This window comes from Copidosoma floridanum, unplaced genomic scaffold (assembly GCF_036245765.1).
Source record: "Copidosoma floridanum isolate Cflo_tuat_1 unplaced genomic scaffold, Cflo_Japanese_pri ptg000012l, whole genome shotgun sequence".
NCBI lineage: Eukaryota > Metazoa > Arthropoda > Insecta > Hymenoptera > Encyrtidae > Copidosoma > Copidosoma floridanum.
In genome coordinates, this window is record NW_028321889.1 from 6441742 (window position 1) to 6467972 (window position 26231).

A 26231-nucleotide genomic window follows, 5' to 3' on the forward strand; every position below is an offset into this window, starting at 1 on the left:
ACTAATGTGGATTACTATAATTTTGATCTTACAGATGATTATTTTTTAACAACTACCTGCATTATTGAAGATTTTCCTTGACTAATGGCATTCACTTTTGACAGGATGTATAAGTCAGTTTTCAAAATAGTACCACTACATCTACACGCCATTGTTGATACTGCAGTGGTTTATCAAAGAAAGGGACTTTAGTGCGGTAGCCCGCGAACTTTTCTCTTTTGTGTGACGATGAGTCTGCAAGTCGACTTTCATAGTAATAATCGTTAGTGGCTTGACTCGTGTGTATATATATACCTTGTAAATGTAACACTTGACTTTTTATTGCGGCTGCATTCACTGAATGATGAAAAATGATGCGGCATTTACGAAAAAAAATCTGCGTTTCACTCGAATCCGATCATAATTGTACCATTATGACTTTAATAGCTCATTTTTTTCGACCATTGAAAGATTGTGCAATTCCGTCATAATGAAAAATCCCGAAGGCCCTGCCCCACCCTCTTTCCGCCAATATAATGTCATAAGCGGATTTCTTATCAACGAGGGCCCTAAAAATATTACTCATAGAGGGTTGTACTTACGACGGGCGATAAAGAACAATGGTTTGTCAATTAGTATGATAAAAATTCAAAATTTGAACTAGCAACCAGATTAAGTGAAATTTAATTGCACGTGCTGTGAGAAAAGAAAATATTTTCTTCATTTCTTTTCTCTCGTCAAAGGCTGAGGAAAACTGTAGAGTCCTCGTGCGGCTTTTCGTAGCAGATTGCGCTCCTTTTGATGAGCTAACAAACCAGAGGACTGAGTAATAATAATTGCCTTGAGCTCGGCTCAGCCTCGAAAGATTGCGATTTATTAGCCGGACGGACGTTATACGTTTATGAAATGGATACGGGTCGGGAACGAGATTGTTTGGTTAATGGGAAAATTTAATTATTTTCAGGTCTTCAAAAATAACTTTCGGAAAACGGAATGACAGTAGTGATGATAATACAAGTTACTTCTACGCTTGACTAACGACCTTATGGAGTTTTACTCAAATCAATTGAAAAGTGCGCTCCTGTTGTGTGCCGTATGGGCCTTTCTTGTCTCGTCTCGAAAGATTTTTTATCTCATATTACCGAGATTTCTCGTTGCTTCAAACAAATTTCATTAGAGCATCCTAAAAATATTTCATAATGATTAACATGAGTGAGCCTTAATGGGTATAAAATACATCCCACTCGTTTTAATTTGCTTTTTTAATGTATAGCTTGTATAAGTAATAATGAGATACTATTTCGTCTAATTTATACTTTATTTGTTTTAGCATTTAAGGACGTCCTTAAAGTTTAATTTTATTATTTTTGTTGTGGATTATTAAATTGAAAGCTAGATATGCTAGCATGTATCGGTGTCGAATTGGGACTCACTGGAATCAAGGAATTGGACAAATAAAGTATACATACGTTTTTGTTAACGAATTTTATTCTTTGAACTCTAGAAAAATGGGATACATTAAAATGTAGTAAAATTAACTTTCAACAGTACAACTGAATTGAAAAATATATGACCAGTCGTCGGTACGGTTCTCCGTTACAGAATCAAGCAGGTTCTTTAATTTTTTTTTTTTTTTTTAATACTTTTAATTGTTGTGATTTTAATACTTTGTAAAATTACTCGCCATACATTTATCAGTTTGAAAAATGTAAATTTCAATAAATCTATCCTCTTATGATGCAAAAGGAATGTTGAGCTTAATTTTCTTTTTGGTTTATTATTTTATTTAGAAAAATAAACTATAAAAAATATTTTTATTTTTGGCTTATCTTATTTTTATATAGAATACTACCTCTGCAAGGAAAATTTTTTTACTGGTTATTAGCTGCATTTCCTTTAGAAGATAACGCATGATTATTTCTAAGTACATTTATATATGTATTATTTGTCAAACAATAATCATCTACTGATGATCGAATAGAGTTGGATCGATATGAGTTACCTAATTAGTTTCAGGCACATTAATGTAGTAAGTGCTTAGAAAATAAATCATTTGGCTTGATGAAAATCAGTAACTAATCAACTGAATTTAAATTACAATTGGGCAAAATAGGCAATTGAACACAAGATTGTTAAGAATGTTAAGCAATACTTCAGGCAAATGCTTATAATCCCAGAATTAACAAAAATGCCGTAAATGCAAAAACTAGTTGTTAATATCACAAAAAAGTTAATACACAGAGACAATCATCTTTAATCTCAATTTTTTCGGCACATTTTTTTTTTTTTTTTTTTAGCGCTAGAAACTCTCAACGAGTGTGCGAAAAACAACCATACATGATAAATGGTTGGAAGGCAAGTTATACTTATCACTTTATCAATTATTGCATTTGATAATGACACGGTTTTCTTTTTTTTTCATGATTCGCTCGTTACTATCTTATTCTAAATCATAATTATTGAAAGACGTTATGAAAATACTCGTCATTTGCACAGGAAAACCAGTTTCTTACGATTTTTACAAACTAGTGTCAGTCTGCGAATGTTTATCAGTAACATTAGTTCGGAATACTTTGATTCCTTAAAAATACAAAGTTTTTTTAGAAGTAGGATGCTATAGTGATCTCTTGTTCATTAGAGAATCTAGCATTTATGCAACGAATAAAACCTAACTAGTGAATTGTACTCGATGCGGTAGTGGGTTCATAATTTTTGAAAATCATAAAAATTGCTCTTAAGGAACTAGAAAACTTAATGATAAACTTTTAAATCGACAACAATCATTCAACAAATTCAACCTTTACTTTATGTACCAAAAAAAACAAAATAATAATAAATAAATCTACTTTAAATAAATCATACTGAAACAATGAAAATCATAAAACTCTAATGTGGTAACAGAGTCCGCAATCACAACAAATTGTAAATATTCAAACTCGCAGTAGTATATACTAAATCGTCATCACGAACCCACTACGTAAACTTTTGGAAGAGAAAGAAAAACCCTAGACAGTAGTAACGTCGGTGACCTCGATCCGAGAAACCGGCTCGGCAGGTTCGACGGTGATAAAAGTACTGGGCGCCTCAGGCGTCTGATCCCCGATTTTCAACTGCTGAAGGTTGGCAACGATCGAATCGACCTGAATCGGCTGGTTCTGGGGATTATTGCGCTTACGCAGCTTACCAAAGTGCAGGTAACAAAAGCCTCGCTGACCGCGCCAGGTGATATTGCTCGGCTTGACTCCGCGTTCGAGTAGGGCGCTCTTGAGGTCACGGACTCGTACGGTCGAAGCAATGTTTGACAGACGAAGCGAGAAATCGATAGGAGGACGACCCCAGCTGGAATGTGCTCTTATCGGTTTTGAGATGGTTTTTGTTTTAGTCTCATTTTCTACATCTGTTGGCTGAATTTAATTAAAGATCATTAGACGAGTGTTATTTTATTAAAAAACGTCAAAAAAAGAAGTGAATAAACAAATGTGCAATTGTTACCTTTTCCGTGTTGTTGCTGTCAGTATTTTCTTTGGATTTTTGCAGACTTCTGTTTTTGATGAAGGGCCGTCTTCGAATATCTTTGCCCTTGCCATTTTCTTTTCTGCTTTCCGAACTCGATTTCACGCGCTTTGATCTCGGCTTCAGCTTAGCGATCATTCGCTTTATTTTTATCCTTTCCCGCGAGCGAGCTTCGATATCTGAATCATTCTCCTTCAAACTTAAGGATCTTCCTTCTCTATATTGAAAAAAAAAAAAAAAAAATAATAATAATTCACGTTAGATTCGAATGAAAAATGTTACGAGGTAAACATTATATGGATAAATTATCAATTTACGTTTCTTCTAACGCTTTGATTTCTTTGAGGATCGGTATGCGTTCTAGTCGTTTTTCACTGATGTTGGACCAAATAATATCATTGGGTCGTTTAAGCTTTGGATTGACAACAATCGTCTGTGTTGGAGTGATGATCACATCCACAGCTACGTCATGTGGTTCGAAGAGCTCGTTTGGAAGATCATCGAGAATTTGGCAATCGTGCACCGTTGTTACAATTATAGTGTTTTCATCGACTGCCTTCATTTTCGACAGAATAGCATATTCCAAGTCCACAAAGCCCTCTCCCTCTCCTATCCTGTAGCCAGCCTTGTTGACGCACACTGATCCCAAAACCAGCATGTCCACCTGAAAATAATAAACAATTCAATAATATTGATAAAATTATTTAAAAAAGTTTTAATTGAGTTTACTTGGTGTATGGTGTACACATACCTTGAGATCCTTTGAGTGAAAATTAATGGGAGTCTGTACTTGCTTGATGTCGTACCTGACCACGACATCTTTGGCCTCCTCCTCAGGTAAATCCGCGGCACTTTTCACGCGGTAGAACAACCCACTGAGGAGTCTTGGCCTAGGGATCAAGACTTCCTTTTTCTGCTGCAAGGATGCTATAATCACGGATTCCTGAGGCTTGTCGGGACTGATCATCAACAGCTTCGCCTCTTTGTACTCATTGAGTTCAGTGAGGCGCTTGGTGGCTTCGTCGTATCCATTGAAAAACGGAATCCTGCTGCACAAACTCCGAAAGGATCGGGTAAGCTTTTCCTTGGCCATGTGAACCCACATTTTCTCTCGGAAGCTTTGTTTTGTCTTGACCTCGGCTGAAATGTAAACAAACGTACACAACAAAAGTTCGAGCGTTTGAATCGCACACCTCTAGCCGTGTATACACACCCAATGTTTACTTTTCCGATCACGATACTTTAGATCAATTCGTTGGTTCACCGTGACATTGAGTCATTTGAGAAACATCACGTACTTAAGTATTTGTGAATTTTGTTTAAAACCCAAAACGACTTGCTAGATGATCGTCCGAGTAACGAATTTTCCGCTTTTTTTTGTTACACCTTGACAAATACTTTCTCGTTGGACAGTGAATAAATTTTAAAACGCGGAAAAACGAAAATCCAAAAAGCTTACGCTATTATAAATGGTCAACAACGAAAAGACGAGCGAAACAACGTCTTTCGAATAACGGAATGTTAATTTTTAATTATTTTTTTTTCTCGTCTCAAAGTTCTCGTTCACCGCATGACTCAAGATTTTCGCTCGCACGCGCATAGTGTCGAAACAATCTCCAAATACGTAAATCCACGTGGGAGTCGCAGCAACGAGACTCGAAACTCATTCAACGCGTTCAAGATCAAATAAGAAAAGAAAAAAGAAAAACCTTGTATCATCATCGATTTGATAGAAAAAAAAAAAAAATTGCAAACTCTTATCAATCCGTGACTCACAAAAAAAAAAAGAAAAAAAAAAAAAAAAGATCCAACTCACGTTGCTTTTCCTCGGCCACATCGCTGATGGGCTTTTCCTCCGCCGCGTCACTGGGCTTCCTTTCAGCGGCTTCCTCGACCTGCTTTTCCTCGCTCGCCTCTGCCTTCGGCTTTATTTCCTCGACCATGACGTCGCTAGGCTGGTTGTTTTTCTCCTCGGCCATATCCTCTCCTCAACTCCTCTGCTGCGCTCTCGGTCTCAAGTTCTTTCCCGGAAAGCTCAAGCTCGACTGGCGCGGCTCAATCTGCTTGTACACATACGGAGATGCAAAAACTAGCGCGTGTGCGAGTCAGCCCTTCTCCTTTTGCTTTTTTTCTGCGTATTTACGTACCTATACGTGTCTAGGCGAAGATGTGATTCCAATGGGAAAACGAGAAAAGTTGCTGGATAACCAAGCTGGCAAACAGACTGACGTCCAATGGCACCAGGCACGACGGACTGCGAGCTTATACCTTCTTCTTTTTTTTTTTTTTTTTTTTTCTTCCGATATAATGTGTGATGATACGTCGGAGGAAAGAGGATGGAAGATGGTCGTTTTGTCTTTCAGTCGAGTGAAATTTGAATAATGTGCGCCGATGTGGACGCTTTTGTTTTGGTATGTTCTTTGTTTTAGTTTGGCGATCTCTTCATACGGTTCCTCTCTGCGCGGGGACTTTTTGGAGTCGAGCGAAGTTGCGAGCGAATCAGTGTATACCTATCGAGACTCCAGGAGCGTTTATTATATATACTTACCCATGGCCATTAACTTATTGCCAAATGCGTTTTCGAATTCGATGATTGAAGATTCTCCGTCCTCCAGATCGCGTATGACGGATGGATAACTTTTTTTAAAAGGTAAATTTTTATGTTACAATATGATTTTAAATTCGTCTTATGGAATGCCAAGTATTTTTACGTGAAAAGTGTTAAGAGGAAAAAGCGCTTCGAATGTTTTAAATAACAACAACAAAATTGATCGTCAATGAAAGAATATATGTGCGCCCGACTCTAAATTTCAAATAATTACGCGCATGCGAATATTGCAAAAGTTTTTCGGCTGCTGGTGCTGACGCGCGCGAGCGCAGACGGTGTCGTCGTCGTCGTCGTCGTTTCTCTCGTCTGTGCAGTTTTGGTCGTCGTCCAGTTGGTTGGTGCTGTAGTAGATAATTAAAAAAAAATAATAATAATAATAATAATAAATAAAACACCAGATAAGTGAAAAATTAACAAATGGCTCTACTTGCCAGGAACGTTTGCAAGGTGTTCGGCCAGGTAAGAGATCTCTCCTGTAGGTTATATCGGTTCATTGATTTCAGGCCAAAATAAGTACACCCACCCCTGTTATCGCACCGCGTATATAATGCGTTGGCTGATTTATCCAATGCATTATCTGCAGCTGCTCTGCTGGGGGTTATTATTATTACATTTTATACGTATGTGAGATTGTTTCGCAAGGGCATTCAAGGGATGTTGGATTAAAAGAAAAAAAATTAAATTAAACAGTTCGACGAGTGTACGTGCATGAGTTATTGGTCTTGTGTTTTGGAGCAAATGTGATTTTTTTGTCAATATATTATAGTGTGTCAAGTTTAAAATTTGACACACAAAGCGCTGAAGGTCTCTGATTATTGAATTATTGGGATTAAGTGGATGCGTACTAGGAGAAAAAGTAGAGACTGTAGCATAGATATGATACCAGCATAGAGAATTTAATTTAGTTTTCTTTTTATTTGCAGGTGCCGTTAAAAGGTTCAGCCAGGGCAATTCATGTTGGTTCTGTGCGTTTTCAAGAAGCTGTAAGTAGATTTTGTGATTTATGTGCCTGAAGTGGTTTTTTTGAAACGTGTGAAAAAAATTTTTTTGGTGTATAAAAATAGCTGGTTACTTAACCAATACACACCGCTTCATAAACATATGTAAAATTTTTACTTCAACTTGATCAGTAAATTTGTCATGATTATATATTTTTTACATCATTTTAGGAACCAGAACACAAATTAAAGTGTACATTAATCCCTGGAGATGGTGTGGGGCCCGAGTTGGTTGTTTCAGTGCAGAATGTATTTAAAGCAGCTGGGGTGCCAGTCGATTTTGAACCATACTTTCTGTCAGAAGTTAACCCAACACTTAGTGCTCCTCTGGAGCAAGTGTCCAGCAGTATCGCTAGAAATAAAGTGTGTCTCAAAGTAAGCATTATTCTATTCTCTTTAATCAGTGATTTTTTTTTTTTTTTGTTTTACTTATTTAAAATTAAATTTATTCTACAAGGGTATTCTTGCGACTCCCGATTTTTCGCATACCGGTGAACTACAGACCCTCAATATGAAGTTGAGAAAAGAGCTTGACCTATATTCGAATGTTGTGCACGTTAAATCTTTGCCTGGTGTAAAATCAAAACACCAAAACGTTGACTGTGTCATTATTCGAGAGCAAACGGAAGGTGAGTACTCGGCGTTAGAGCACGAGTCGGTTCCAGGTGTTGTTGAGTGTTTAAAAATTGTCACTGCTACAAAAAGTCAAAGAATCGCCAAGTTCGCCTTTGACTATGCCGTTAAAAATGGTCGCAAAAAGGTGACATGTGTCCATAAAGCTAACATTATGAAGCTTGGAGATGGTCTGTTTTTGAAGTCATGTCAAGAAATTGCTAAATTGTATCCTAGGTGAGAAACAAACTGATTTCCGGTCGATTTTCAAAATACAAACTTTTGCGTTTCTATATTTTAATGATGAATTTGTTTAAGAACAGGATCCTGTTTGAGACTATGATTGTAGACAACTGTACCATGCAAATGGTATCCAATCCTCATCAATTTGATGTAATGGTAACACCAAATCTGTATGGTAATATTGTTGATAATCTCGCATCTGGCTTGGTTGGAGGTGCTGGTGTCGTTGCTGGAGCGAGTTACAGTGCTGAGTGCGTCGTATTTGAACCGGTAAAGGTTTTTTGTTATGTTAATGATTTGCCTTAACTGCCATGTGAAACAAATCAATATCGATATCTCTAGGGCGCAAGGCATACATACTCAGAGGCTGTCGGCAAAAACCTTGCCAACCCGACCGCGATGCTCCTGTGCTCTGTGAAGCTACTCAACCACCTCAATCTCAAGCCCTATGCCGATCTCATCAGAGATGCGGTGAACCGCGTGCTGAGCGACGGCAAATGCCGCACCAAAGATTTGGGAGGGCAGAATTCGACGACCGATTTTACACATGCCGTGATCCAAAATCTGCGTTAATTTTTCAATATTGTAGATAATTAATGAGTTCAAGGACTACCGTTCCCAAACGAAACTCAGTAGGAAATTAATTAGGGCAAAAAAAATTGTTTAATGCGTCACTTAATGAAAGCCCTTTGCATTTGGTCATCAAATGCCGCTATTACCTAGTATTTTCAACGAATCTTATTAATGAACACCAGAAATAAGATTTTTCGACATAAACCCATAACATAAACATTTGCTGATGACCTTTGTATAAGCTTTGACGTCGTGAGTGATTTTACTGATAATAGAAATAATAAGATAAGGAAAAGTATTTTAATGTTCAAAACCAAAGCTGCTGTGAAAAAAAACGAAAAGATCGGTGACATTATTGACGATCTACTCTCCGTTTGTTGTTTCCTAGAACCATTGTAACATACGCGAATTGTATCATAATAAATTAAAATTGTACTTTGATTAGTTTCATTTCATTATAACTTTTTTGTTCCTAATCATTTATTTATTCTTTTAAATTTTTTTGACACCCATCAACTAACTGTATTAACTGTCAAAACATTTTTGTGAATTGAAACAAAATTTTCAGTAGAATAAATACAGTTTTCTCTTTTAATTATTTTTCTCATTTTTTTCCTTCCACAAAGCGTAATACATACAATATTGCATGGTAATGAGAGTCCAAGTAATAAAAGTCCAAGTCTATCTTTTATAAAAGTTTAATTTTAACATTACATGCCAATCTTTACATTAAAAAATCACATTTCTTACAAATTAACACTTTATAATTCAAATTTTTCATTTTTCTTTGTACAGTTTATACAAGTTAATCGCATATGTATATACTTAGTATATATGCACATATTTTATTTACAAGAATCAAATCCTTAAAATTATTGCGATCGGAAAATTAAAAAAAAAATTCAACTATTTATCTTAATTTCATACAAATTTGGACCCTTTTTGATAAGATATCCTTGCTCATTGAATTTATCAATTGCATCTAAAATATGTCGAGCGGCTATTCCTCCTTTGGCACCAAGATTTTGTAGCTCAGCCTTGGAATACAAATCATTATTCCGTTCCTTAAAATCTTTAGTTAAAAGTTCCCAGAAAGTCTTGATAGCACTCCTAGATGACAGCTTAACTGGTTCTGTTGTGATGTAATCAATCTTTTGTTCTTCTATACCAAGAACAGAGCTCTGCATCAATTGTACTATTTCCTCTGCATCTTGTTCTGTTGTTTCCTCCCTTAGTTCTAACTTGGCCCTTGCCTCTGTCAACCTGATCATCGCTTCTAACTGTCTGGTGCACGGATTTATATGAACTGCTGTGTTCAACTTTTCTCTCAACTCCAAATAGTACTTTTTTATCACATCAGCGGATTCAGCCGAAAGTGTTGGCCTTACGTACTGTTTTGCATAAGAAATGTACTTGCGCAGGATGGTTGTTGGAACAGTAGGAATTGAATTTTTGGATGCTGATAGCAGTCTGTTTCTCAAGGAGCTCAATTGGTTGCTCAGTTGTTTGTTGTAATCTTGAAACTCCTCATCCATGGAATCCTCGTTGCCAGTGTGCATGTGCATAACATGTCCAGCCAAAAAGTTATCTCGATTAGGATCAGGCTGATCTAGAAGCAAAAATATCAAGTCAAACCTCGACAACAGTGGCTGACTCATACTCAGATTTCTACACAGCGTCCTTGACTTATCATAACGGCCGCCAATAGGATTGGCAGCAGCCAGTATAGAAGTTCTAGAGGGCAACGACCATATGACTCCCGACTTGGCCACACTCACACTCTGCTGTTCCATGGCTTCTAAAAGTGCCTGATGCTGCGTAGGCATCTTGTCAAACTCATCTATGCAACAGCATCCTCTGTCAGCCAAAACTAAAGCTCCAGGCTCCAGAGCAAAATCGTTTTGTCCTGCCTCTCGTACAAGTGTCGCAGTTAATCCGGACGACGTGCTCGCATTGCCAGACACATAAACACCCTTGGGGGCCACTCTCGAGCACGCTTGCAACATCTGAGACTTACCCAATCCCGGATCACCGACAATCAAAATGTGAATGTTCTCCCTGAGATTGGCGTGCTTCGGACTACCACCAAACAAACTCAGCAGCAGAGCCATTTTGATCATCTCGTTCCCAAAGATGCCTGGACACAGAGAACTCACGAGCAAAGCTAGAATGTCCTCGTTCTCGTGTATTTCCTTGATGGCTTTGTAATCGCTCGAGACGAACTCCGTGGTAAAGCTCCCGCTATTCTTGGCTTTGTTGTCATTGTTCACCAGAGAAATCGCCTCGATGTATAGTGGATTGACGACGTTGGCCTTGGGATTCGTCCCGTTGTCGGTGCCCAGCATTTTAACGGTCCCCGTAACGGTGACATCGTCCCCGGGCATGCACATATCGACAAGATCTGCCTGCAACTCGACGTCCATGACCCTCGGCACCCGTCCCTGTTGGTCATCCAGTTCTTCGCCAAAGTGCTCCTGTATCCTCACCACTTGTACCGGTATGGTCTCCACCTCTGGCGAACTCAAGTCGGGCAAGAACTTCTGGGCCTTGCACATCTCGCACTTCTTCTTCGGTTCGTAAATGCCGTTCTTGAGTTCGACCGCGTGCGGGGCATTGCACTTTTTGCACATTAACATCATGACACTCGGCATTTGAAACGATCGGTTCACGCGAATTATACAACCGCGCACCGTTATAACTTTGCGGTAATAGTTCACTTTTACATTTTTCAAGGATACGTGTTCCTGAGCTTGAGAGGACATTGCAGACATTAATGCAGTATTGAAAGAAGAGATGCACGCACTAGTATTTACACTACTTACAAGCTACACTTTAGACTACTGTAGAGAATTTACTGGCACTGGTACTATACTTAGTATAGTATCGAATGGCCTTGGATCTCATCGAAAATTGAGATACCGGTATGCCAGTATAGAGAATTTAGAGTCCTTTTACACTTATATATAATTATATACAATTGTATACAACTTGTCATCAAAGAACACTCGTGCACCGCGAAAAATTTTTGAATTTCGTGTGCAGCAGACGACACTGATCACTCATATGACATATACATATATATATATATATATATATATATATATATATATAAATATTGTGTGCAGTGCCCCCGCCACCCCGCGCGCCGCCGCCGACGGCCCGCAGAGTCCGAGACTGCTATCAGTGTTATCAGAGATGTTTGTCCCTTCTACTGGAGACAGGACATCTTGACTCATCTGAAAGATGGTATTGCTGGACGAAACGTTCGACTCCGTATCCCAGGATGTGACCAAGCATCATCTGGAGTTGACGGCGTTGATTCAAGTAAAATGAAAACTAAAACGCGTACATCCTAACCCGCACTTTTAGCTGGATCTCATCTGTTTGCTACACGTGGTGCACCCCACATTCATGTACTTATAAAACTTTCTCAAAATTTCAGGACATACAGCAGTGTACTGGTCCGCTGGAGTACTTGAACGATTTGAATGCAGAAGGTAGAGCGAAAATCGCGGTTTTGAGGACGAATATCGAAAAGCTTGGAAACTTAGCCGAGTGCGAGCGCGACAAGCAAAGAAGAACGGAGTTGCTGTCCATCATCGACAGCCACAAAGGACAATTGACCTCTGCTTTGGTAGCTTTTAAGAAAGCAAATATTCTCAGTGCCAATGCAATCGAGGAAAAATCAAGGGAAGAGTTGCTTGGCGGTTCGGAGGAACAACAGGGCACAGTGAGGAAGAGGAAAGAATGGGGGAACGTAGCTAAAGAGTCCAGCCGCTTGACTGACAAGCTGCTAGAAATTTCAAGAAGCTTGGCCGAGGCTAATGAAAGGAGCGGCGTTACCCTGGATGCTCTGAGTTAATATTATACATTTTATGTATTCTGATTTTTCTGAACAAAATATCATGTTATGATTTTATTTTTAGTCACATCGTCGGATACAGTCAAACAAACGAATACAGAGCTCGAGGATCAACAGCAAGTTTTTGCACAGTCAGGGAAATTGTTGGGCAAATACGGCAGAAGAGAGATAACGGATAAAGCCCTTTTGGCCTTGGCCTTTATGTTTTTCCTTGCCTGCGTGTTCTATATTTTACAGAAGCGGTTGTTTTAAAGGTAAAAATTTGACATTCAAAATTCGAAAACATTTTTTTTTTCATTTGATTTGAGTTGATTTAAAGTACAATTAAACGAATGAAAGTTGTACGTGCAAACGAGCTTGTCAAGACTTTTTTATCGTTAGAAGTTGATAAGTTGCTGAAATCAATGCAAATTACATTGTAACGTATTTGGCGTATCATTAGCATAAAGTATTTCAATATGGCGGCGCAGCAGCTGCTTAAGTTGGCTCTGTAGAATGGCATTGGTCAAGGCCTATTGGATTGGCGGCACCATTGCCTGAAACAATAAAATATATTTATTTCTCTGAAATATGTTGATACGCCTTGTATTGGCACTATTAATAGTTGGTATTAGAAATTTAATACCATTTAATAAACAAATTTCTTATTTTGTTATAAACTAATTTTTTAAAACATTCATAACTTTTTTTATACAAAACTTAATGTTATACAATTAATAGTAAATTTTATGATAATAGATTCAAAACTGGTGAGTCATTTGTCAATGTAATTTAACTTTATAACAATTTGAATGCCACACTACTTAGTTCATATTCTAGTCTCATACAATAAGTAAGTTTGGTAAAAGGATACATTCCAACAATCCAGAAAAAGTAGATCGTGAGATGATTATAAATGTTCAATAATACCAATTTAAGCACAATCATCAGTTGCTTAATTTTGGTATCAGTTAACAAATAATTAGCCTTATCAATCCGATCATTCAATGTTTAATAAATTTTTTTTTTTATTAGAAACAAGTTGGGTGGGAGTATGGGTAAACATGTAAGAAATGTTGTTTTTTCATAATTTTATGATGTTTTTTCCCAAGCTTTCGTCAATATATAGATTTTATACCTCTTCAGATACAAAACGTATTTCTGTAAGCTTAATACAGCTTAGTTACAAACAGTGTGAAAGCAGCTGGTGTACTTTTAGACTGTATTTTTTTTGTTGACCATTGGTAACATTATTTAATCGTTAGCTAAATTTTACATGATGAACATTTCAAACAAAGTTGATGAAGTAATTTTATATTCAAAATCAAAATTTAAACATAAGTTGCCTTTAAAGTAAAACTTTGGTCCAACTAATATTTGGTTGCGGCTGGCGAAAAATCCCGTCTCATTGGACGACCAATACTTCTCATATTCTTCAATTTTAGTAGAATCTTATTTCATCTCGACGGTCTTGATGGCCCTGTTAGCATGAAAAGTGTGAAAAACTATAAGTATCATGCCTGCTAAATAATATAGTTTGTAATAAGTCTCCTTGCTCCTTCAAATGCCACAGCAGTTTTGTGGGTGCCGCGAATCTCAGCTTCGAATCATTAGAAAATTTGAGTTTCGGCATTAGAATCATTTCAGACTGTATATGTCTATCGTCTTCCCTACCCCCCCCCCCTCACTTGTGCTCTCTCGTGTATGTAGATTGTGCAGGGAAAAATTTTCCATAAACTCTATAACGTAACTTCCTACTCTTCCCAGGTAGTCCTCAGCTTCTGCATAGGCTAAAAAAAGGCTCAGATCATCCGTTGACTATCTTCATCTTTACCTCGGAAGATCTGAGACTTTCTCCACTTTTCCAGCCGAGGTGCTATTTCAAAAATATTAGTACGAAACATGAGCAATTGAGTTTGAGCAACATTGAAAGATCCGATCGGTATGGCTATATTTTATCCCAACTCTATAACATTAAAGATGAAAACTGATGTTAACTTGAACTCGAAGGAGAAATTAAAACACAAAAAATTTTTAATTTAAGTGTAATTATATGTACATACCAGTTGAGACGGGTCATGGCGACACTCGTAATCAATTATGTAAAATTTGTATATAAAACGAATTCAAAGTAAAATATTTTATTATGGAAAATCAGTCTTTTTCTTTTTTTTTTTATTTCCTTATACATATTTTACAAGATAATGCAACTCCAACTTCTTCATTATTATATTTAAGCCCGACGATGGTTTATAATCATTAATGCAACAACCAGCGTAAGCGCGCATTGATGATCATTCGATGTGAGCTCGCATAAAACATGTATTGTATTCTAGGTTTTTTTTCATGACTGTATGTATAACAAAATGAAGAAAGAAAAGGTACAGCGATTGTACCGAACAGCAGCTCGAGATGAGAGACGTGAGTTTTTTTGCTCTCAAACATACAAGCTCATGTCGTCGAAAATCGTCAGCTGGTCGAAAATCATTTGGTCCTGAAAGCACGCGTCACTTCAGAAGAGAAAAAGGAACGATTGTTGGGAAAGACAATGGGATCGTTTACGTTTTTGCAGCTGTTGAGAAATTCATCCCGCGAAATGACGCCGTCGCGATTCAGATCCATCTTGTTGAACAACCTGTTGACGTGCCTGTCCACCGCGCACTCGATCGTCTGCGCGCTTTTGACCATCTCGTAGATGGCCGAGATCCCCGTCCTCAGCTCGTGCCTCGTGATGCACCCGTCCCCGTTCAAATCGTACAATCTATTCGACACAAATTATTCATCAATTCTTTGATGACTTGTTTTTTTTTTGTTAGAAACAAACCGAAAAATCCAGGCGAGCTTTTGGTCCGCGCTTCCTTTTATAATCGACGCCAGGCCCTTGAGCAAATCCCCGAAACTGACCAGTCCGTCTTTGTCCTCGTCGAAACTGTTGAAAACGATTTCCGCGTACTTCCTCGAATCGCCGAGTGGAAACAGCTTCGCGTACGCCGGTGTCAAGTCTTTCGCGGTCGCCACTCCGTTCGGGCACTGTATAAAACCATGTTTTTTTTTTTGATTTTTTTTTTTACTGCAAATCCGATGGTAAGCAATTGTGAGACTCTAGGAGAACCTGGTGCTTGAAGGCGCGGTACAACCGGCGAACCTCCTCGCTACTGAAGCCCGTGCGGTAGGCGAGCGAGTCGAGGTTTTCTTTGGGCAGGCTCAGCATGCGCCTGGACAGCTCATCCACCTCGTCGTCGTGAGTATCTTTCGACAGAAAGTAATACAGAGCGCGACAATTTTCACGGATATTTTCTCATTGTCTTCCTTTCTCGGGATAATCAACACGTGGGTGATTTTCCCGAAGCTAACTTTTTTTTTTTTTTTTTTTTTTTTTTTCGGGAGGGGTAGAAAACGAAAAGTGCAAAGGGCGAATGTTATCTATACAACAACGTACCAGTGATCCGCTGTATGCTCTTCTTCACCTTAGTAATGCTGCGGCGCATTTTGCGGGAGAGGCTCGGCTGGTGCAGCCTCTCTTGGCTCCCGTTCTCGGCCACATCGCCGAACTCCGACATGACATATACACTCGGTTTCACGCAAGTATATTATACGCTCGATGGTTTTTTTTCTTTCTTTTATAGCTATGTCCTACTTTGAAAATCAAAGCAACGATGAGAAGGAAAAAAAAAAAAAACAGCAACAAACAAAATCCTCCAAATAGACGAAAGATCCACGGTATACGTTTACCGTGTAAATAATTGCGCCGCGGTTTGTTTTGCCGTGACTTCTCTGGCAGATCTCTCGCGCGGCTAGCCCGATTTTAAATATAATGTGGGCGCGCGTGTACCCTCTCGCCCGGCAATTCCGAGTAAAGCAAATATGGAACGCCTTGGTCTAGATAGTGCAAAATTTTTATCAATGCTCCACACGTGTGTATTTAATTTTTCAACTTAATCTGACGGGCCGTTTTGACTCGTTTATTGTGCGTCTTCTTTTTTTTTTTTTTTTTTTTGCGCTCGCGTCTATTTTAAACCAAATGGTAAAACACCGATCGAGTGTACTTGACACAAATTAATATTTTTAATACCTCGCATATATATATGCGTTCAGTTGTATACCGACTGCTATTGAAAAATGAATTGATGTTAATCATAGAATTAATTCACACGCCATTCCGAAAAAATAAAAATAAACTCCCGTGTCATGTCGCATCGTTTCGCGCGAACAAAGAAAACGGCAAACGATCGATGTAAGGCGCTCTCGAGGCGTTTGGCGAGCAACTGAGATCGCAAGCTCGGAAAAAGTCCCTTTCGTGCGCGCGTACGAAAGCACATGCGTCTATGTACTTATGTATATACGCGCACACGCACGTTGGCTCGCCTCCCTTCTTTTCGATCTCCTCCCATCAAAAATATAAGTGCAAGTGCTCCACCATTTCTTGTATATATACATTGTTGCTCTCTCCATCGCGACGGGCATAAAATAAACGTATACCTACTTACGGGCAATCTGATGTACCCTATCCGCAGCGCGTTAATGTACATGCATCTGCCATTATGCTCGTGGCTGACCTTAAAAAGCTTTTAACGGTGAGCTCGTAATTACCACCGTGAAAGACGACTTACTGGGAACTGCATATTCGTTATTCCTTTGTAGGTGATTTTTTTTTTTTTTTTTTTTTCACGGGGAGAAAAAAAAACAAAACCAACGGTAAGTCGTTTCTCTACGGATGATTGATGAGCCGAAACCCGATAGATGCGCTTTTTGCCGCAGAAAACCCAACGGCGTCTGGTTCCGTTCGTCGACGAGTCAATTAGCTCGATAAACTTTCCATTCCGAAAATATGTAAAAAAAAAAAAAAAATCTATCATCCCAAAGGGTGGCTGACGCGCGAAGATCTCGTGCACAAGCGCCCCATGTGATTTTGCTGTTTTCGAGCTTGATAAACAATTTTTTCCTTCTCCCTATATTTTTTATTCAACGTTTCAGATTAGCTCCTCGTGTGATTTTCCATAAAGTAGCTCGATCGATTTTTCCTTGGTATAAAAGTGCTACATCGGCATCCGGAGAATCATTCAACGTTAGCGATTTCGTGTTATTGCGCGCCAAAGGGGAGGGCGACAATTTTATTACTTTTTTGTTCCCTGGAGATATGACGCGGGTCAAAAATATCGATTTGGAGAATACAATTTGGCATCCCATTTGAAACTGCGCCAAAGGCCATGACACGGCACTTATGTGCACAACAGTACGTGCTACAAAAAAAGTGGAACTGAGCGAATTTTTTTTTTTTTTAATTTTTAAGTTTCGTCGAGTTTTATCATTAATCATTGAATTTAACGATATCCGGAACAATCGAGTGCCATCGTGATAAAAATCATCTAAATTACATAGTGATTTTTACGTTGATTGAACATAAAAGTATTATAATTACGCAGAACACGCGATGAGGCAATAATCAACCCACGTCGACGAATGTCCAGAATCTAAAATAGATTGTTTGGAAAATCTCTCAAGATCCGGAAATGAAAAGTACCTTCCGTGTCGATTTTACCAACATTATAATTTTCCTTTGATACGCTGAAAAAAAAAAAAAAAAAAAGAAAACTTAAGTTTGTCCGTACAGCCAATAGATAAGTAGTGCACGCTCTTTTGTGCATTAAACAAAAAAAAAAATTGAATTTTCAGTAAACAAACGGACCCCATGAGGTAGACCATCACACCGGCAACGATTAAAAATAGAGTTAGCGCATTTCGCTTGGAATAGTTACGACGACGGTTTTATTGTGATTTTCGCGGTTATATACAGTCGATTAAACAAACACCAGCGGGTCGGGTCGTTTGTTTGTTTCCCGGTAGTTGTTAAATTTTTAGTGACTCGCCAAACGACGCTGTAGTAGCTTGTTCGGGTGAAACGATACACTTTTTTCCCCAAGATGCGAGATTGTTAATGGAAATCCATTATCATTATTATTGCTTACGCAGAAATGAAATCAACACATGCCATCCCATTGAAATGGGACATGGAATTTTTTGATGATTTTGAGATAAAAATAGTTGTAACCGTTCCAATGATTTTTAATCCGCATGAAAGTTATTTAATGAAATAAATTAGATTTTGAACTATCTGCTAAATTTTTAAAAGCCTTTTTTAGCCCGAAAAATGTTTTGAAGACTGTGCTAAATTAATTTGTATTTCCTGTTTTTTTTTCAATTGCAAAACTATCTTCAAAATTATTGGGCCTACAAAAAGCCTAAACAAATTCAGTTGATACTTCAAATAATTTTTAAGCGAATGAAACGCAATAAGAACGGTTAAAAAAATTCTTTGTAAAATCATAAAAAATTTAAGAAATAAAATGTATAGGTACACATAGGTGTAGGAACAAAATAATCTAAATTTTATTCGTCGTGGAAAAAATAACCATTTATTAAAAGTACGATATTGAATAACGCCCACCTGTAATATGTACATATCATGAGTATGATAAATAATTAACTAATTAATTTTCATTTTTTTTTTTTTTTTAATACAATTAACTTTTATGGTTCTATAAATTAGTTAAAAGAAGTCCACAAGTATTTTCTAGATAGATACCTTTCATAATCGAAATCTGTACCTATAGATTTCGAACTATTAATGAAAAAAATAATGCCAATTTTTTTTTAACAGTACAACGATATTTAATTTCCAAACAAAATATAAATTATAAAAATCAAAAACTTTTTTCAATAAAATTTTGTCTTATACTTTATCCTGACATTTATAATAAGCGTCATTAAAAAAATTTTAACATATAAAATTATATAATAATAAACATCGTTTTTACAGAGTGTAAGGTGGTAATAATACTCAACGATAAAGAATTTATTAAAAGTCAAAAACTAATAAGATATGACCATTATTTTTAGTAGCCATCATTTTTTAATATGCATCTGCATTTAACTGGATATCGATTAACATAATCAAAAAAGCTAGGTATCTTTTTGATGCAATCACGCAATATTTACAAAAATAATTTTTTCTGTATGGAAAAAAATTTTTTAATTCACGTTCACAGTAATCATTTGAATATGCAAGTCTAACATTGTTACACCAAGTAATCACAGTACTTTGCTTGCATAAAAATCCGACCTGCCATGACCATATCGTTTGATCCATGTAACTGATGGAATAATCACTCGCTTATTAACATAGTTAAATAATTATCCACATTGGTTTTTTAGTTGCATCTACATCCACGCAAGTAATTTGAGTAAGTTATCATATAGTCAGTAAAAAATCTAATCAGTCAAAAAAATCCAAATAATCGTTTTGCCCTGACATAAAATGGAACAACTCGACTATTTTCATTGCACTAGCCAAGAATGGATTTGTGTGGGATTAGTATCAAATTTTTCATCGCACTCGAATGATTTCCTTCTGTTTCCACACTAATAGAACATTGGTATTTTTATGAGAAGGCACTTTCTTCAAATTCACCTTTCTTGAAGACGAGAGCAATATATACGTAAATAAGGTAAACGTTCAGTAGCATAAAGTCACCATTAAACACCGGCGTGACGAACACACATGTCGAATCACTTCCAGATTTGTATGAGGCCATCACAGCTGCCAGTAACGATGTTTGTATTCGACATGGTTATCGCGGAGATGCTGTCGTGATGACCAGTACGCGGTGGTTCCGGACCTTGACCGCAACCTTCTTCCATTGTGAGCTTGCTATGGCTCATCATTTGTTTTGATCCACTAGTTGCGCTCGATTCGACGTCTCCACTCGCCAGCACTTCTTGTACTACGTGTGTACCATCTACAAGTCTATCTCTGTAAGGGAATAAAGTCACAGTTAAAATTCAATGTAGCTCCCGCAAATGATCAAAACAATTAAATGCCAAAACACCTACTCGTAGCACAAAGAAGTCGGTACAATCGTGTCATTGGCAGCAGGGAGCATGACAAAGGATTCAGTAGGTTTCGATAAATTCCAGTAGCGCACCCGCATGTCCGTGCCACTAGCCAGCAGGAAGCCCGATTGATTGCAGTAGGCTGTGTGCATGGCACAAACGCTGTGACCACCTTGTGAACGACTCAGAGGTGGCGCGCTCGAGGCCCAAAGTACTTGCCGCCGAGACTTGGTCTCCAGATCCCACATGGATATTTCGTTGTTACCCTGAACTGCCGATATTACCCACGAATGCTCCGTTGGATGCGTTATTACTTTCCTAACCCGAGCATCTGTTGGATATATTTCAATTTAAAAAATGGTCTACTCGCTACTTTTTATAAAAATACAAAAAAATTAAAAAAGATTTACTTACTAGACGGATGTTTGATATTAGTGATAGCTAATTGGAATCGTAGATCCCAACCAATGTGTACCCCTGAACTAGTGCCCAAAGCCAGCCATTGCTGATAGTTATTTATACAGAAAGAGGTGATGACGCCATACTTCAGATCGTTTTCCAGACGCCAGGCAACTCCCGGACATCTAAGATCCCATCCAACCAAGTGGCCGTACAGTGTCGCATAGACCAGCATCGACTGCGAACCTGAATCCAAATACTGTATATCAACTGCATAGCCCTCTTCGTTAGAATCTAGTTGGCGCGCTTGTTGCAAGCTTAATTTGTTCGAGCCTGGCTCGATACGCAGTACAAACACCGTCCCCGCCGTCGGACACGTCGTTGCTAACGACTGGCCCTGTTCGCACGACACCAAACCAATGTATGTACTGTCTTTTGTGTGATATGACTGTCTGAAATTTAAAAATGTTTTCGTCATTTCTCTAGCAATCGTGTGATAATTGCAGCGAATTCTGACAATTACTTGGAGCGATTGCATATGTTCTTGCCCTCCATTTTGCTGATATCCCAAATTTTTACACTACCGTCGGACGAACTGCTGGCAATGAGATTGCTGTTTGGTACGTCAACTATCTGATTGATACTTCCTTTGTGTTCGTGTAAAAACGCTACGTGAACTCCTTTCGGCCTCCAACCGGTGGGTAGAAGATTTGATTCTTAAAAAAATTGAGTTTTATGAAGTCAGCTGATTGATTCAAATGAATTGAATGAATAGTTATTTTACTTTGTTGCCATTCCATATTATCAACGAAATGCTGAGCTTTCACAGCTGCAGCATATTGTGCTTGTTTTCTGCTCTCAAGTTGTTTGATTGCGATTTGGCAGGGAGTATCTTTGTCTAAAAAAACGATAAATATGCGTTTTATTACGCTATAGGTAATTACGAAAAATCCGAGCGAGAAAAATTTAATTTTCTTCTCTACTTACACTGAATATAGGAACGTTCGTGAAGCGAGTGGTCGTTGTTACTGTTCATAGTGTCTGTAAGACTATGCTGCGGCGACATCCTCATGTCACCTACAGTTATGCTGTGGCTCGGACTCCCACTGCTTATTTCTGACATTTTCACTGAAGTCTAGACCCAAAAAAAAAAATAAATAAATAAACTAACCATCAAAGTAATAAAATGGTACGCCGTTGAAATGTCCTACCTGACCACTTTCCTGAGCAGCGAACATGTTTCGCCACTCTTGATTCATTGTAGCGTACGAAGCTCCGTCAGCCATACGACGATCGACCTTTTTTAACGTTGTGGGCATAGGTACGTTGCTCTTAAAATCCGAACTTAGAGTCACACATTTATAAATGATCTTATGCTTCATATGCGAAATATCGATGCGTCCGTCATGAGAAACTACATTTTTCTTTGCATCTGACTTTTGATAATTGCTTATTTTCAATATGTGAGACTTCATTGCAAGCAATTGGTCTTCAACTGTTTCCGTCATGTGTTCGGAATTCAAGCGCCTAAAGAGCTATAATTTCATCAATAAATAATTAATCAAGATTATTCGAAAACCACTCAAAGTAAAATGGATGTCGTACTAACGTTACGCAAAGATGTACACATATCATTGTACTGAGGCATAATGCCGGTGGTAGCTTTAGCTCTCGCGATTCGTCTTTGCTCAAACACCTGAAAAAGGTCCTCTATATCGTTGTACTTGACCACAGCGTCAAAAACTGCCCTAGGTATTGGTTGAACCAAGGCCTCAAACACCAGAAACTCTTTGTCTACTTGGAAGAGTTTTTGTTTCAAGTAAGGCTCTATCATTGGATGAACTTTGATTTGCACATCGACGGGTGAGAGCGAACTAGCTGCTGCCGAGACAAATCCGACTGTTGCGTGCCTTATCCATAAATTTGGATGAACCTAAAAAATTGTTTGATGGTATCGAGGTACATTTTTCATTGTTTTGGTAGACTTACCAAAAATACAACAGTTTCCGCTAACAATTGGTACAGAGCCGACTTGTGGAGCAGACTGCGCTTAGTCAACGTAGCCATGGCGTTTATAGCATAAGGAATGACGAATTCCTCTGTATCTGTCAGACCTTGCTGGAGCAAGGGCATGAGTATGGGACTGCAGTGCCAGCCAACGTACTCTGCTACGTCAACGATGCACTCGAAAAACGAGCTGCGTAACTCCTTGTCACCCTTATCATTGAGAAACGTAATTAGATGGCTAAGCAGCACGTCGTTTGCTTTCTGCTTTCCAAAGAACCTACACAGCTTGTCCAAGCCGCTCTCCATCAGTGTCCTCTTGACCAAATTATCCTGATCTGCCAACAGCATGGACACCGCCGCCTGGACCATGTCGTGCAAAGTCTGAAGCTCACTGTCGTAATTCCTCTGAGGAGTGTCGTAGCTGGCCTCGTTGTCCTGAAGTTCTTTGTTTTCGGTCAGGGTGCTAAAAGAGTTATCAAGGTAGCGCAGCGATATCTTGGCTATGTCAGCGATATTTTCGGCATAAGCAGCTCGAACGATTACGGAAGTATCTTGCGGCAAGTGAGCTAATCCCGGCAGTATGTATTCAGGGAAGATGTTGATATCAGTAGGCGGCACGTTTTTCACGAGGGTGAGACACTTGGTGAGGGTGTGGATGGCTTGCACGCGAACTCGTGACGATGGATCGTTTATCAGGTGAAGCTGTAATGGGAAAACATTTTTTACTTTTGATTAAAATAATTCTTTAAAGTACATCGAGATGAGCTTACAATGTAAGGTAGAATTCTGTCTAGAACCGTTTCCTCCGACGTTTTCTCAGCTAACTGAATGAGGATCCCTAGAGTTTCAATTTTGGAATCTGGATGCTGCAGACCTCGAATACAAGAGGTTACTAGCTGCGTAATCATAGCTAAAAATTCTTCACCCTCGAGATCCTGCTTTGTTTTCGTAACTTGAATCTCTGGTTTCTTGGAATCGTCCTGAATTTGTTCCTCCTGATTAACGTCTTTGGACTCATCAGTCTTTTTTTCCTTCTCCGAGTTAACGTCTGATTCAGTCTCGCACTTCGTGGATAGTTTTTCTTTGTCATTGCTTTCTATTTTTGTTAGCTCATCACTACTTTGGTCTCTACTAGCGTCTTCAACAACAGTACACTCTTCGCTTTGACCAGAATCCTCTTTGGTTTGCCCACTTTTGCTTTCCTCCATTTCTTCTTTACCAGTTTCTTTTTTTTCATTATTTTGTTCCTTGTAGCCCTGTTTGTACACGTCCATAATATTGGCAATGTCAGTCTTTAGGCGATTAATTTTTTCGTCGGGAGTGAGAATAGGCGGCGCAGAAAATATCTGCATGTACGGCTGAAGAAAACTGTAAAAGTACTCGGGAAAAACGGTGCCACGAGCCTGTTCCAAATATATTTCCGCGCTTTTGCGATTAGCGGGATCCCTTTGGATCATCGAAGTCAGCATGTCGCGGATGCCTTCGTCATCAATGTTGTTCAAGAACTTTGTTGGAAAATTTTCACCAATATTTCTGTATCCTGAAAATTTAACGCTATTAAGTGTATTTGATTGTAATTTTCTCAAAGCTTAGTAAATCAGATGTACCTAAGAGCCCAGGAAAATCAAAAGGCGGACGTCCTTCGTTGTACAATTCTATTAGTGCACACCCAAGGGAGAATATGTCCATCATTGGATGCAAGTCTCCAATTTTGAGATCCTGATCTGAGAACAGGGCATTGCTCGTATTATCAACTTCGTAAGTTATCGTTCTGACAAAACGTTCTGGAGCTACGTAACATGCCCTAAAAACAGGGATCAGTAGGATATGTTTGAGCACTTTTGTTCATATTGGATTATAAAAATGATTTACCTTCTTCTAGACATGTCGAAAAAATAAGAGAAATCAGCGGGAGTATCTTTAGCAACCACGGTTGGCTTAAAACTAGCAAAATCTGTCAGTAGAATCCAATTCCAACTGGTAATCATAATGTTCTCGGTTTTTATGTCTCCATGACAGACGCCATACTTGTGAGCTTGATGAACAGCACATAGAGCTTGAAAAGTGATCCATTTTTTTTCCAAATTTGTTAAAAACGGCTTTGTGCTGATACGATCATAAAGCGAGTGATGAACGTACTGTCTCATGAGAAAACATGCCTTTTCGCCAACCTATAAAACAATTATAAAATGACGTGACTCTTCTTAAACCCGGGCTTCAAATGATTATTTAAAAATAAAAAACTCTTACTATCCCCTTTTGAAACGGTAAACAGTTGACAGCAGAGGCTAGCTTTGATCTTATTTCGTCAATTTTATCTTTGTAAGGTTGCAAAAGCAAAGCTGGATCATGAATCACAAACACTTTCACCACTATCAGACCCTCTTGGTTTCTAGCTCTGGCCACTTTGAAAAATCTCGTACTCCCCAAGCTGAAAATGATTTTTTTTTTTTTTCAATTCAGCAATGCTTATCAAACCATAAATAATCAAAACCCTCAAAAATTCTCAATTTAATTTTTGTTGAACACTTTATGAAATATCATACCCTAGCGTGTTGTTACAACAAAAATAGATCCCTGCTACACAATGCAACATCCTCCCCCCAGCTGCGAGAGAGAAAGGTGGTATGACTCTTGAAACAAAACACAAAAAAACTCACCTCTTTTCGAACTTGATGTCATTGTGATCTCTCAAATAGTGTTCCACCGGGTAGATTTCACTCGGCGCGATGCCGACCAGGTAGTTACCCATATCGTCCAGAGAAAGACGATGCTGAATTTAAACAAATGCTATGTGCACCGTAAGTAATACACTCTCCTCGCTCCACGATGGCTTATCTTTCGCGCATTTAAAAGCCAGACAAGTCTCTCAGTCACCAGCTGTTGACCTATTTAATTGAGGTCGCATCCTCTGGCACGCCATCGAAGACGAGCACTTGAAGGATAAAACAACACACTGCAGTGACTTTGTCGTTGTTACACAGAGCAGAAGCCAAGTAAGCTTACTTGTTATTGTCCCGTTAGGATGAGAGTGTTTGATGGGAGTGTTACACACGTATCGTTGAATGAACTTGTGCGCAAGTAAGTATGCAGAGCTCGAAAGGAAAAGCTGCATTCAGGCGAGCGTCTGTTTACGCCATAGCGATTGATTCAGCGATATTGCAAAAAAAGGTGCACAAAAATATAAGGTTAGAGCATCAGCTGTCTGCTTTCGTGTGTGTATGTGGCGCGCTGACTACTCCCTCCCCGCAACTGCAGCTGATGGGTTGCGGGGGCGGGTTCATATGTCACGGGGGATATACCTACTTACGAAAAAAAAGAACAAATTTTTGCTCTTTTCGACACACACGAGTGCGCGATAACGCACACTAGCGCAATTTAGAAATCATGCGGAAGGTATGTTGATGTAACTTTAGTTATAAAAAAAAAAATGTATTTATACGGTAAATATGATCTGTGATTAAAAGAAATAAATAATGTACATTGACATACTTATATTTAATCTTCAATTTATCTGCGTGCTGTTGGTTCATTTAAGAATAAAAAAATCTTTATGACAATATGGTCT

At 38.5% G+C, this 26231-nt stretch overlaps 6 protein-coding genes across 10 annotated transcripts; 2 read left to right on the top strand and 4 right to left on the bottom strand.

Annotated features, from left to right (window-relative positions):
- Positions 1-1436: 1436 nt before the first annotated feature.
- On the bottom strand, positions 1437-6008 carry lost (methenyltetrahydrofolate synthase domain-containing protein lost). 3 transcript variants are annotated; one of them, XM_089590312.1, is made up of 6 exons: positions 5640-6008; positions 5309-5552; positions 4244-4632; positions 3810-4156; positions 3472-3709; positions 1437-3383 (listed from the first exon to the last, which is right to left on the bottom strand). In XM_089590312.1, exons 2-6 carry the CDS (start codon positions 5469-5471, stop codon positions 2985-2987), a joined length of 1536 nt encoding a protein of 511 aa, XP_089446438.1. In that variant the 5' UTR covers positions 5472-5552; positions 5640-6008; the 3' UTR covers positions 1437-2984. The 3 variants fall into 3 exon arrangements, with proteins under 3 accessions (XP_089446438.1, XP_089446439.1, XP_089446437.1); XM_089590313.1 differs by having other exon boundaries at positions 5309-5581; XM_089590311.1 differs by having other exon boundaries at positions 5309-6008.
- Positions 6009-6443: 435 nt separating this feature from the next.
- Positions 6444-8967, top strand: Idh3b (isocitrate dehydrogenase [NAD] subunit beta, mitochondrial). Its single transcript, XM_014364544.2, has 6 exons — positions 6444-6559; positions 7024-7083; positions 7270-7473; positions 7556-7947; positions 8034-8223; positions 8296-8967. The coding sequence occupies exons 1-6, from the start codon at positions 6518-6520 to the stop codon at positions 8524-8526; spliced, it is 1119 nt and encodes a 372-aa protein (XP_014220030.1). The 5' UTR covers positions 6444-6517; the 3' UTR covers positions 8527-8967.
- A 365-nt stretch (positions 8968-9332) lies between these two features.
- LOC106647974 (DNA helicase MCM8) lies at positions 9333-11440 on the bottom strand. Its single transcript, XM_014364566.2, has one exon. It carries the CDS (start codon positions 11295-11297, stop codon positions 9429-9431), a length of 1869 nt encoding a protein of 622 aa, XP_014220052.2. The 5' UTR covers positions 11298-11440; the 3' UTR covers positions 9333-9428.
- A 276-nt stretch (positions 11441-11716) lies between these two features.
- Sec20 (vesicle transport protein Sec20) lies at positions 11717-14014 on the top strand. The gene is made up of 3 exons (XM_014364555.2): positions 11717-11850; positions 11969-12383; positions 12453-14014. Exons 1-3 carry the CDS (start codon positions 11770-11772, stop codon positions 12638-12640), a joined length of 684 nt encoding a protein of 227 aa, XP_014220041.2. The 5' UTR covers positions 11717-11769; the 3' UTR covers positions 12641-14014.
- A 569-nt stretch (positions 14015-14583) lies between these two features.
- On the bottom strand, positions 14584-16079 carry LOC106635701 (neuronal calcium sensor 1-like). The gene is made up of 5 exons (XM_014347772.3): positions 15807-16079; positions 15480-15616; positions 15192-15397; positions 14930-15128; positions 14584-14861 (listed from the first exon to the last, which is right to left on the bottom strand). Exons 1-5 carry the CDS (start codon positions 15925-15927, stop codon positions 14805-14807), a joined length of 720 nt encoding a protein of 239 aa, XP_014203258.2. The 5' UTR covers positions 15928-16079; the 3' UTR covers positions 14584-14804.
- Positions 16080-18871: 2792 nt separating this feature from the next.
- Positions 18872-26231, bottom strand: Vps15 (vacuolar protein sorting 15). Of its 3 annotated transcripts, XM_089590261.1 has the most exons (16): positions 26156-26231; positions 25324-25598; positions 24914-25094; positions 24536-24834; positions 24271-24467; positions 23817-24203; positions 23434-23711; positions 22646-23365; positions 22266-22589; positions 21868-22191; positions 21644-21791; positions 21441-21554; positions 21180-21372; positions 20672-21108; positions 20258-20588; positions 18872-20177 (listed from the first exon to the last, which is right to left on the bottom strand). In XM_089590261.1, the coding sequence occupies exons 2-16, from the start codon at positions 25413-25415 to the stop codon at positions 19934-19936; spliced, it is 4269 nt and encodes a 1422-aa protein (XP_089446387.1). In that variant the 5' UTR covers positions 25416-25598; positions 26156-26231; the 3' UTR covers positions 18872-19933. The 3 variants fall into 3 exon arrangements, with proteins under 3 accessions (XP_089446387.1, XP_014219988.2, XP_089446386.1); XM_014364502.2 differs by having other exon boundaries at positions 23434-24203; XM_089590260.1 differs by lacking the exon at positions 26156-26231 and having other exon boundaries at positions 21441-21586; positions 21640-21791; positions 23434-24203; positions 25324-25656.

Excerpts from the sequence above, each read along its gene's own strand:
- lost (XM_089590312.1), bottom strand. The coding sequence starts at position 5,471 with ATGGCCGAGGAGAAAAACAACCAGCCTAGCGACGTCATGGTCGAGGAA. Across the intron at positions 4,633-5,308 it reads TGTGGCCGAGGAAAAGCAAC|CCGAGGTCAAGACAAAACAA; the intron begins GTGAGTTGGATC and ends TTTACATTTCAG. Across the intron at positions 3,710-3,809 it reads ATCAAAGCGTTAGAAGAAAC|AGAAGGAAGATCCTTAAGTT; the intron begins GTAAATTGATAA and ends TTTTCAATATAG.
- Vps15 (XM_089590260.1), bottom strand. The coding sequence starts at position 25,415 with ATGGGTAACTACCTGGTCGGCATCGCGCCGAGTGAAATCTACCCGGTG. Across the intron at positions 25,095-25,323 it reads GACATCAAGTTCGAAAAGAG|CTTGGGGAGTACGAGATTTT; the intron begins GTGAGTTTTTTT and ends AATCATTTTCAG. Across the intron at positions 21,792-21,867 it reads CTGCTCAGGAAAGTGGTCAG|ACTTCAGTGAAAATGTCAGA; the intron begins GTAGGACATTTC and ends TTTTGGGTCTAG.
- LOC106647974 (XM_014364566.2), bottom strand. The coding sequence starts at position 11,297 with ATGTCTGCAATGTCCTCTCAAGCTCAGGAACACGTATCCTTGAAAAAT.
- LOC106635701 (XM_014347772.3), bottom strand. The coding sequence starts at position 15,927 with ATGTCGGAGTTCGGCGATGTGGCCGAGAACGGGAGCCAAGAGAGGCTG. Across the intron at positions 15,617-15,806 it reads GAGCATACAGCGGATCACTG|ATACTCACGACGACGAGGTG; the intron begins GTACGTTGTTGT and ends TTCTGTCGAAAG. Across the intron at positions 14,862-14,929 it reads TTCTCAACAGCTGCAAAAAC|GACCAAATGATTTTCGACCA; the intron begins GTAAACGATCCC and ends GCGTGCTTTCAG.
- Sec20 (XM_014364555.2), top strand. The coding sequence starts at position 11,770 with ATGGTATTGCTGGACGAAACGTTCGACTCCGTATCCCAGGATGTGACC. Across the intron at positions 11,851-11,968 it reads AGTTGACGGCGTTGATTCAA|GACATACAGCAGTGTACTGG; the intron begins GTAAAATGAAAA and ends TCAAAATTTCAG. Across the intron at positions 12,384-12,452 it reads CGTTACCCTGGATGCTCTGA|TCACATCGTCGGATACAGTC; the intron begins GTTAATATTATA and ends TTTTATTTTTAG.
- Idh3b (XM_014364544.2), top strand. The coding sequence starts at position 6,518 with ATGGCTCTACTTGCCAGGAACGTTTGCAAGGTGTTCGGCCAG. Across the intron at positions 7,948-8,033 it reads ATTGCTAAATTGTATCCTAG|GATCCTGTTTGAGACTATGA; the intron begins GTGAGAAACAAA and ends GTTTAAGAACAG. Across the intron at positions 8,224-8,295 it reads AGTGCGTCGTATTTGAACCG|GGCGCAAGGCATACATACTC; the intron begins GTAAAGGTTTTT and ends CGATATCTCTAG.